Genomic DNA, 11,979 nt, shown 5'->3' with positions numbered 1-11,979 from the left:
TAGAAGACGAAGCGCTTTGAATGTGTTTTCGTTTAATGATTCTCGCTACTGTATTTTATGAATGCAGTTGAATAGTGTGTCTAAAGAGTAAGAGGATAGGAAGTAATATTGTAATCCTTTTTCAAAATGTAACAGCAAAACGGCAATAACTAGATTTTCGTAAGCGTGGGTTTAAGCCGCCGTGCCAAATCGATGAAACTCGAAATAATGGATTCTATGAGTTTCTGATTTTAAACGATAGTAATTAAGCGATTGATATCGGTAATCGATAAATATCGAAGATCGAAAGAGTTGTGAGTATCAATTTTCATCAATTTTCATCAATTTTCATCCATTTTATCGATTGTCAATTGTATTAAATCCCCAGGATTAAATCATTTAACAATGATTTCAGATACGTTTGCGCTACCACTGGCTACGAATTAGTAATTAAAAGTCTTACCTATTAATTGTCTATTTATTCATCGAGGACAAAAGATTCACCCGTCCTTATTGTAAATGGGCATTGGTGGTAGCCCTTCACTACAGCCTCTAGTAAAATGTTCATTTCGCCGGTCATTTGGCAGGCGTCTGTCACAACTCGCAACGCGATTGGCTGCGGTATTTATCAGGACAAGTTATACCATCTCGCGAGGTTGTCTAACTTTGCGTAATTTTTCGGTCATAAAGCCGAAAAAACAGTGAGCATGATTAACTCGCTAACACAAGACGAGGTGTTTAAACTGTATTTCTGGACTTTTCTGGCTTTATCTAGCTAAAATTATCTCAGTGAAACCACAACCGCAGAGTCTTAAAGCCATTTTTCACTTAATGGATGAAGTAATATTGTCATGTTATAATTATGGAAGATTGGCCGCTGAACACAATGTGTATTAAATAAAAAATTATTGTTACAGAACAATAAGCAGACCATTAAGGATGAAGAGTTTTGAGCTGTTCAAGATTCAAATTAGAAAAGGTGGCTTGGTTTGCTGTGTTTAAGCCTGAGAAAGTACTTCTCGTGATCTAAACAATAACTGGTCTGAAATTTGCTATACCATTTAACAAAATTATAAGTCACACTTAGCTTCACTTAGGTTTGTTTTGCAAGTTAGTTTTTGTTGTTTTCCCTGCAGCATGCACGGCCATAGTGTAAGTGAATTGTCTAACCCACCCCCGCCCCCCCCAACAACCGCAAAGTCTTAAAGCCATTTTTCACTTAATGGATGATGTAATATTGTCATGTTATAATTATGGAAGATTGGCCGCTGAACACAATATGTATTAAATAAAAAATTATTGTTACAGAACAATAAGCAGACCATTAAGGATGAAGAGTTTTGAGCTGTTCAAGATTCAAATTAGAGAAGGTGGCTTGGTTTGCTGTGTTTAAGCCTGAGAAAGTACTTCTCGTGATCTAAACAATAACTGGTCTGAAATTTGCTATACCATTTAACAAAATTATAAGTCACACTTAGCTTCACTTAGGTTTGTTTTGCAAGTTAGTTTTTGTTGTTTTCCCTGCAGCATGCACGGCCATAGTGTAAGTGAATTGTCTAACCCACCCCCGCCCCCCCACAACCGCAAAGTCTTAAAGCCATTTTTCACTTAATGGATGATGTAATTGCCCTCGCAGGGATTTCGCCCAGAAGGTGAAATCCCGAGGAGGCACTCTAGTAACTCGCGCGTATATTAAGGAAAGTAGTTACAGCTGAAATATACAGTCATACAGTCAATATAGAAAAAATCTCGATTTGCTTGAACAGGGGCCGCGAGGAATCGGTAGGTAATGATGACGTTTCTATTGTTTGCGCCCGCAAGTACGAAATGGTTAGGATGGCGTAAAATCAGAACATCCCCAAGGGACCGCTTAGGTAGATTTTGTGACATTTATTGTGCGTTATCAGTGACATTCTGTGGAGCAGTTGTTTCAGTGAAAGTTATGGATCAATTTTTTTACGCCCATCGTTAAGCGCAGAAGAAGTTATAAGGTTCGTATAACTGTGAATATATTAACACTTGGAGAGTTTGCCAAACACGAGTTCCCAAATCTTTTATTGAAAACCTTGCCAGACACTCTTTCTCTCTCTTTGACCGGAATAAGACTCAGCCCCAAACTAGCAAGACGAGTGAACAACGGCTAGCTTCTCACTAGCAGAACGATGGACGATTACAGAAATTCGCCGACAATCAATTCTGCGCTGACTTATTCCCTGCTCACAGATGTCCTTCCGCTATAAGTTTAGAATAAGACTAGAATGCGCGAGTGTGAGCGCGAGTGTGTTGATCAAACGTCCTTTTAATTTCTAAGGCTTTCTTTTCGGCAAATAAATGAACTGAATGTAAAAAGTGAAAGAGAAATAGCGAAAAATTCAACTGCTAATTAAATCTTTTCTTATGCTTTAGAATAAGCTATTCTCGAAACTGAGAGTGTTTTGATCAAAGCTGTGTAAATCGAGCTGAAACTGTGCATGGAACCTTGCGTTTCCTGTATTTATCTCACCTATTGTATGGAATATGAGTGAAAATCTTCATTATGAATCGGTATATTTCAAAGAGCTACGTATACACAACGAGCAAGAATGCTATTGACCGACAATATACAGAACGGGGGCAGCTGTAGTGTCAACTATTACTAGTATTATCATGTTATAATTGTGGAAGTTTGGCCGCTGAACACAATATGTATTCAATAAAAAAAATTATTGTTACAGAACAATAAACAGACCCTTAAGGATGAAGAGTTTTGAGCTGTTCAGTAGGCTCGCTGTTCAAGTTTCAAAGTAGAAAACGTGGCTTGGTTTGCTATGTTTAAGCCTGAGAAAGTACTTCTCGTGATCTAAACTATAACTGGTCTGAAATTTGTTATACCACTTAACAAAGTTATAAGTCACACTTAGCTTCACTTAGGTCTGTTTTGCAAGTTAGTTTTTGTTGTTTTCAGTGTCAGCATGTATGGCAATAAGTAGTAATAGACGGGGGGTTCTGCGCAGTGGTGGAGGTGGTGGAGTGACGTCACAATAGCTCAGGGGATTAAAATGATTAGATCATCATCTAAAAATAGAAATTCTGTCTAACAATCTAGGGAGTTGACGTCATCAAAAAAACGGTGAAATCATCATCAAAATGATCATTAAATTTGGTAACTGGTGAGATGACATCATCAGCTTAAATTAGAAAGGGTTTTTTGGCATGATCAGCTATTTTCTATAGTCTATGACATCATTATTTATTTTATCTTTTTAAGATAATATTAATGAAGGTTATTATCATTAATTATTATTATCATCCAAAACGAATTTGGGTATTATTCAGTCTTTCATAAGAATAAAGTTTAATCATCATCATATGATCGCGAGGGCCATAGTTCCCCCGTTGCATACAATTTAGTACAGCTCTGCAGGAAAAGCCCCAAGAGAGAACCTTCAAGTAACTTATTATCATAAAAACAATAAAAACATAAAATAACTTAACTAGGATCAATTGAAACACGCGACTTACAATTGCGAGCAATAAAGTTTTAAAAAAAACTTTATTAAAAACCAATAACAAAAAGAGTCAAATATACAGCAATTTGAAAGGAAAAGGAATGTAAATTAATCCTTTGACTGACTATTACAAATTCGTTTTCTCCGTTCTATTACGAGGAACAATGAATAATCCTTCCGTGTCTACACAATTTTCCTGTAGCCTCTAAGCCAAGAGTTCGACTTTCTTTGTTTCTTTCGGTTTGTCTTGTTCTTTGTAGTTGTTCTTTTAGCTTTTGCTTTAAAAGAGGCTTTATTTCGTAGTGATCTTGACAGTTCGTTCACCGTTTCTTGTGTCTGTACTGGACTGCGAGTACTAGTTGAGTGATCAATGAACTACAAAACCTCTAAGACATTACTTACCTTTTATAAGCATTCTTTCTTTTTTTTTTCACTAGCTCCTTTAGAAATAGAAGCACGCGGAGAAAAAGCACAGCTCGCTTATCAAAGTGCTCTGAAAGATGGAGCTGTTAATGTTTACCGTGGTCGAGTATTGCTTATTGGGCAGGATCGGGCTGGAAAAACAAGTTTGAAGAAGTCTCTCATTGGTCTACCTTTTAATTCAAAAGAAAAAAGTACTGATGGAATTGAAGTGGATCCCTCAAAATTTCGGTTGAACTTTGATGAAGTCAGGAATTGGCAACCTATTGATGCGAGAAAACAAGGGTTGTTAGGATGTTCGAAAGATGTGGCACAGGTGGTGGTCGAAAAGATGCATGACATTTCAGTTAACCGTGATTTGGTTCAGGAGGAGGAAAGAGGTGATGTAATTCTTCAAAATGATTATAACAAGAATAGCAAACAGGTTGGTACTGATGCAGAAAACGAAGAAGTTTCTCTTGTGAACCAGGTTAGTCTTTCTTGGTTTTGAAATGTGATGTTTTTTCGTGAATCCTTCGTGACTTCAAGAACGTGTTAACAGTAATTATTATGAATTGATTATGGCCTTCATAAATTAGGTTTTACTGAGGAACTCACCACGGCTTCCCTGTCCTTTCCTACAATGTCCATGAGGAAAATATGTAATAATTGCCAGATCGTTTTTTGTTTTTGTTTTTTCAGTGGCGGTTAAAAATTTAGCGTTTTTATACTTGTCTAGTAATTTCAGTTCCAAGTGTAGAATGATACTACCAGTGTTTTATTTTATGTTGTACCCATCCGCACGTAAGCTTAGCCTTTGGGTCATTAGTGCGCGTGTGCAAACCAAAGTGAGTGTAGCAGTATCTTTATTAATTTTATACTTTTAAGTGTTAATTAGGCCCTGAGTATAGCTTTGTTGTTTTTAATCACAATTTCGCTATTGTTTTCTTTTTTTATGCGAGGAGCAAAGAGAAAGGGCTGGGGGTACTCAATCAAATATTTTTTTCTATATATTCTTTAATTCACCGTTGAAAAATGCAAGAACGTTGTAAGAGGGTGTGAATGGGGTTAACTGACTAGCGACAAAAGGCGAAAAATATTACTGACTACCGACAAAACGAGTAAAAAATTACCGACTACCGACAGGAAAAATATTAACCGAATACCGACATGGGCTGACATTATCAATATTTGTTTTCAGAAAAAAGAGCATTTTGCATTTTTTTTCTGGCCGTTAGGAAGAAACTTCTTTAAATTTATGACTCATCAGATGGTCTAACAGAAAGAACTTCCTCTTATGTTGATACAGGACTGGTACATTACTACAACCAATACCATAATTACAGAAGCCACACCTTAAAGATGCTACCAACTTTATAAATTTTATTGAAAAGACAAAGGTGAAAAAGCTGAACGTTCTTGTTTTGGTCCGAGAAATGCTTAGATTAATCCTCAAAGAAAATTCTTTCCAGTTTAATGGAAAGCACTATTAGTAAAAACCCACGATACGGTGGTGAGCACACACAGCAGTTTCCTTTCCAAAATTTTCATGGCCGCATACATTGAAACACAAAGTTTAAGCAAAACCGTCTTCAAACCAACTGTTTGAAAACGCTACATAAATGACCTTTTTCCCCTGTGGGACAAAAGTAAACCAGACATCGTAGATTTCTTCAAATTCACGGAACGAGTAAACTTACACGTCACCCTACCATGAAATTCACGGCCGAAATATCTGACACTGAGACAATCTTTTTAGACATGGTTGTATACTAAGGCACAACATTCTACGAAAAATAAGAAAAAGCTATCGTTGACGCAAAGAGGCATTTTAAACAGAAACCTTCCAGTAGACACATTTTCACCTCTTATCACCCACCAATTGTTAAAATGGTTTGACAAACAAGAAGCCTTGAGAATCCTACGAACAAACTCCTCTGAGGAAGTATTTCAGATTTCAAAAAGCGGTTGATGGACAGAGGCTGGCCACACAATTTTGAAAGAAAAATTGCTATTAGAAGTAACAGTCACAGAAGGAAAGCAGCGCTCCTGAAACAAAACAACAAGGAAGAAAAAGAAATATTGCCTTTCGTGTCACAATACAAGCCCTTAGTGTCTATTATAAAAGAAGCTTTAATGAAAAAGTGTAATCACATACAAAATCAACCACTGCCTTGCCAAATTTTGAAAGAACCACTTAACCCGCGGACATACACGCAAAATCATAGCCCCACCATGGTACAAGAGGGGGGGGGGGGGGGTAGATGGAAACCCTCCGCAGAGTTTTTGATATGTTGCAGTATTTCGAAACGATTTTGTCTTCACTGGAAAGCTTTTGATCTTCTTAACAAGATGAGGTATATTTTATTAATGGTGGCGCTGCTGGAGGCGTGTGACGTCATCAACCATTTTCGCCATCGTGGATTTTACCAGAGATGGTAATTGCTTGACATGAATAATAACACATAAATAAGCACTTTGCATTATTTCAGCCACAAGATTTACTTTCATTGTTGAAAAAAGTTGAAAAAAAAACACATTTTCACTCAAAATGGCTTGACCACCTGCTACTTATTACGTCATACTTCGTAACCATAGAAACTGATCATCACTGAACTTGTCTCAAAATGCGTGCGAGGCATAAACGAACAGTTACTGAAAACGTCAGGTGCTGATGTTTTATCCTCTTGGAAAAATCTCAGAAAAACCTAACGGGGATGGCCTCCACCCCCCTCCCCCCCTCACACCTTGTACGTCCAATGGTTAAAGTGTAAATTATGGCAAAGGACATGCTTGTTAGATGTGCAGCCTGTCACCCCATGCAGTTTTTCAGCAAGAATAATTTAAGTATCCAAAAGGCTGGAGTCCATTAATCAATTAATTACTTTTTACTGTGCCCTGTAGTCGACAGGGAAACCAAGTTCGCATTTACAATAAACGCTTTGGTAATTTTATCAGTACTCATGATATTCATTTGGCAAACAATGGTGAAATAAACGATCATGTTGCATAAACAAACAAGAGTTAATGCAGTTTTTAAAAGTGCAATCAAATGATGCATTCTTACAAGTTTTACTCTTTCTTTAGGGATTAAAGTCTTGAAACTGGGTGAAATACATAAAAATCTTAATAATTAACAGGCGTTTTTACTTATTAACTGAGATTTTCTGATAACGGACAAAAATCAAAAAGTTTAACCGACTACCGACAAAGATCGAAAATTTTAACCGAGTACCGACAAAGTAACTGAATTTTAACCGACAACCGACAAGTGGACCCCCCCATTCAGACCCTCTTGTAATGTTGTGGATACCTCATGCCTCCAATAATCGTGCCTCCATGTTTAAGTCTACAAAGAATTTTCTATCATGAAAAACAACTTTAAGTGGCTGAATAATCGAATCGGGGGTGAAGAGAAATAATCAGGTGTTCATTATGTCAATATTTCAGTTGGAAAATTTTCCTTATTCCATTATTCCAGAAAAAAGAACTCATTATTCCGCTGAAAAAATCTGCATATTCCATTATTCCGCGCCACAAAATGGCATTATTCCATTATTCCAACTAAACAATTTCCGTCATTCTTACTCCATTATTCTTTTTCACACCCCAAAATTGTCTTTCAGAATCCGAAACAACAGTTATTTTGTTTCTTTTTTTCATACTCTTTTACAGGAAGGTGATCCAAACGAAGACGGTGTTAGTGAACTCACATTAACAGGACCTGATCATGAGTTAGTGGTTGATACTACTTTACGTCCAGACGACATCCCTCCAGAGGAGATCAAGAAGCGAGCTGTAAAGTTGATAAAGGAATTAAAAGGGGAAGATGTTAAGCCTGAAGAATCTGTTGTCAGTGTTGAACTGTGGGATTTTGCTGGACAACACCTGTATTATGCATCCCATCCTGTATTCTTATCATCACGTGCGCTGTACATCTTGGTGTGCAACCTCAGCAAGTCACTGCATGACACAGCCAAACCGTGTGTGAGACAAGGATCTCGTAATGTTGATTTGGAAAACCCAAATGGAGAAACAAATCTTGAGAACTTGTTGTCTTGGCTGTCCACAGTGCATAGCGTCGCACAGATGAGAAGAGAAACCTGTGATGATGTAGAAGAAGAGGTGCCTCATTTGCGCCCCCCAGTGATCATTGTAGGAACCCATGCAGACAAACCATTTGAAAACATTGAAGCAATGAAAACAGAAATCCAGAACGCAATTGCTGGTAAGGACTATGAAGGACATGTGGTGCGGTCTATCTTTAGCATTGACAACACTGCGAAGTTACTTCAAAATAAGATCAGAAATGTTTTTAGGGAAAATGAAAACATTGATGACATCGGAGCTCTACGGGTCAAAATCATGGAAGTGCTAAGACAGGAGCCTTACATTGGGGAGAAGATACCTGTGAGGTAAATAACGCCTTTATAGAAGAACACAATCCATTAACATTAATAATAATTTCATCAGTAACTCATAGACTCTGACGTTATACTATAAAAGCGTGACCACAAACAGGGTGTTACGAAAACTAAGACCCTCGAGAGCTAGGACCTAAAACACTTAAAAGACCCGTCTTAGTTTTCGAGATTATACGAAAACTTAGACGCCCTAAAATCGAATCCGTCGAAGTATGAAATTAAGTTAAAAACGAAGTTGAGGTATAATCTGTCAAATTATCTTCTGTTCGATCCTTTCCACGTAGTTTTAGGTGAAATTCAGTCGAACCTGGATTACATGGTTTCCTTATGTTAATTAACCAGAAGCTGTTCATTTCTTATGACTGCTAGGAAATGACAGTTTTTCCCCGTAAGTGACGGGCTAGATAGAATTCACCAGCCTCTAGGCCTTAAGCGGATGTTTTGGCCGGGTGTTAGGAAAACTAAGACCCTCGAAATCTGAGACCTAAGACCCCCTAAATCGAATCCGTCGAAGTATGAAGTCAAATTATAACCGAAGTTAAGGTATAACCTGTCAAATTATCTTCTGTCCGATCCTTTCCACGGAGTTTTAGGTCAAATTCAGCAGTAAATTTAGGGTTCTTAGTTTTCGTAGTTTTGAAAACAAAGAGCCCCCGTACGTACATACGTACATACATATTTATTAATCCTTAAGTAAAAAAACAACAACACTATACATGATGTTAAAAGGTCTAACGGCACAGACAAGAGTACCTTTAAATACTACATAGATATATAGTTTTCGGTATCACGAAAACTAGAACTCCCTGGCCCACAAAACCAATCCGTAAAATATGTATGAAGTTGGATTACGACCGTTGAAAGACTGTAATCCGTAAAACTTCTGAATACTATCATCCGCTCGATCCGCCTCTAATTTCCAGACATATCAGTAGTCAGGCTAGCGTTGCCTGAATATCATATCAAAATCGCTTTCGGAAACGTTACCCCGCGTAGGGGGCGGGCACGGGGCGATACCGAGGTAATGATTTTTTGGGTGGGTATCTGCTGCCTGGGTCTCCAAATTTGGACCTCGTTTTAAAAAGAATTTGCCCTAAAAATGATACCCCGTTCTAGAATTTTAGTAAGTTTCCAAAACCCTCCTGGCCCTTTTTTGGAAAAAGAAACAAAGTTATTTCTATGTATGTTTGGGGCGCGAAGCGCGAATGCAGGGTAAACACGTTATTACGCGACAATTACCTCACCACGGACTAGGACGCGCAACACAACAGTTTGCTTTTTTTTATTGTTTTGCGTTTTATGGCTGCTAGCAATTTGAAACTTTCATGAAAAGAAAAAATATATATAACCCAGTTCTAAATCAGGGACTTCAAAATCATCTCCCCTTTGAGAGGCACATACCCGTATAACTATTTTGGGGGAGTGTCGCTCCTCCGCTGTCAAATGTTTGAAACCACATTCTTTTCATTTAGCGAGATTTATTCGCTGTCAAGTTAAAACAAGACAAATATGCTTTTACTAATGTCGAAAATAGGCTTTTTTCATTGAAAATCTCTCCTAACGCCCAAGCAGACTTCTGTTGACAAATGGCTCGCACAAGTCTCCGGGTCTTATGTTCAAATGAACCTTTTCAGTAAACTTTTAAAATATGTAGTAAATTGACAGCAGATTAGTAATGTATCAAACTTTAAATAGTGAAAATGTCAAGCTTAGGATTTTTAGCCGGTAACTCTCTCAGACTATTTCTCTGTGCCCCCATCCTACCCTTGTCTCCCTCGCAGCCGTTATTTGGATGTCACGCAACGCTCCCCCAAAAGATTTTGGGAAGCGTTGCGTGACATCCAAAAAACGGCTGCGAGGGAAACTAACCCTACCCCGCAACTGCCTTAACTTTTCTCCTGCTTCGGTGATCTCCGGGGTGGCAACGATAAAAATAAACTCTCGGGAAAACGCCCTTTTTAAAAATGCCTTTTTGTGTGATGTTTAACCGATAACCCAATTGATAGACGGAAGCGATTTTGATAATATTCAGGTAACGCCATTAGGGTCGCAGTAACAACCCATGTACAGCGGAATGATTTTACCGATTTTACCAAAGTTATCGATAAATCGGGGTAAGACATATTTTCAGTGTACAATTTATCCATACGCATTCATCCTTATGTATGCCTGAATTTATGTGTCTACAGATTAGAAGAAGCGGATCGAGCGGATGATAGTTTTCAGTAGTTTTACAGAATATAGTCTTTGAACGGTCGTAATCCGACTTCATATATATTTTACGGATTAGTTTTGTGGGGTCTTTCGTATCTTTATGAAACCATTTTTTGAGTATAACACTCCAAGTGATACAATCAGAATGAAATAACATTGATTAAGGTATTCTTAAATGCTGCAATAAAATTTCCGTCATTCCAAACTAATTCAATCAATAAATGTTTTATTTTCAAAACTAAGTGTTTATCGTTCAATTCTATAATCTCGGTTAATCAGTTCATTCCTCGATATGACAGGGTCCTTGTTTTCTTAATAACGAAGCTACGAAATCTGAGACCCCTAAATCTCCCGCTAAATTTGACTGCCCCACTAGTAGCGAAAAGCGCCGGATTTTGGCGGCAAAAAAAGGATTAAGGTCTAGCTTTAAGTTGTTTTGTCTCGATATTTTTGACCAGCTACCTGGATTTTACTACAACAATTATTCCTTTCGCCCTCATGGCCTCAGAGTCGAGAAATAATTGTTAACTATTCACTGATTCACCTCCAGTTCCTCCGAGCGAGCGACGCCAAACTCGCGTAAGTTGCGAGAAAAATACCTTCCCTGTTTTGCTGCCGTAACAAACAAAGAAATTTCACAACTAATCAAGCAAGCTGTTCCCGAAATACACGAAGAAGGTGACGAAGTTCGGTGTGGAAGTTTTAACGGTAAAGCTTTGTCTTTTTGACTCGAATTTATCGATAAAACCGGTGAAAAAGTTTTTTGTTTACAAATGCAAATTAAGCTTAAGTCTTCCGTTACTTTATTTAGTTGCCTTTTTCATAAATAAGCCTAAAACTAAATTTAATAATCTTTTTTTACAGAATGATTTTAAATACAAAAAGAATTCACAACTCCTTTTGAAGAAATTTCCCCGCAAGAGCTAAACAAATACCTTCAAAAGTTTTATTCGTCGGCAAGAAAAAGCGACAACCGCGGCCGTTCGGTCATTACGCGCCAAAATTGTAATCGTTGGCAACAGTATTTGAGTTAAAAATCATCATTTTTGTGCTCAATTATCTCACTGTTTTAGTATATACTAAAACAATTATCTAGGTAAATATCCACGACTAACCATCTCTACTTCGTGAATAATTGTTATATAATTATAACATAGCGCGCGTGCTTGCCCTATATAAGTCCTATTGAGCCGCTATGAACAAAATCTTTATTTACGCACGCCCGTGCGTAAATAAGATGACGTGAGCATTTTTTTTACCTGGCTGCAAAGTTGTCGTCTTTCAAGCTGTAGTGCACTTTTCCTTGTCTTTAAAATATGGAAGAAACCAGCGAAGAACTGCCCAATTTTTGTATCGGCATTGACCTTTTAGGTCCTGATCCAACAAGCAGCAAAAATAAAGCCGAATTAAAAAAAACTCGCAAGTTGCGCGCTGTTCGCAAATTTGTCGAAGACCAGCTGCAGCAAATTTTGGCC

The 11,979-nt window shown here is 37.7% G+C and overlaps 1 protein-coding gene across 1 annotated transcript in view; it reads left to right on the top strand.

The window, feature by feature from the left end:
- The first annotated feature begins 3,894 nt into the window (after positions 1 to 3,894).
- Positions 3,895 to 11,979, top strand: part of LOC140931304 (uncharacterized) — a 29,965-nt gene continuing 21,880 nt past the window's right edge. The window contains exons 1-2 of the mRNA XM_073381086.1: positions 3,895 to 4,356; positions 7,542 to 8,281. Of these exons, the coding sequence (XP_073237187.1) occupies positions 4,219 to 4,356; positions 7,542 to 8,281 (878 nt within the window). The 5' untranslated portion in view covers positions 3,895 to 4,218. The remainder of the gene's footprint in view (positions 4,357 to 7,541; positions 8,282 to 11,979) is intronic.

The sequence above is a fragment of the Porites lutea genome, chromosome 3, assembly GCF_958299795.1.
Source record: "Porites lutea chromosome 3, jaPorLute2.1, whole genome shotgun sequence".
Lineage (NCBI taxonomy): Eukaryota > Metazoa > Cnidaria > Anthozoa > Scleractinia > Poritidae > Porites > Porites lutea.
The sequence above is the reverse complement of the archived record's forward strand: the minus strand, read 5'-3'. Positions and strand labels throughout refer to the sequence as shown.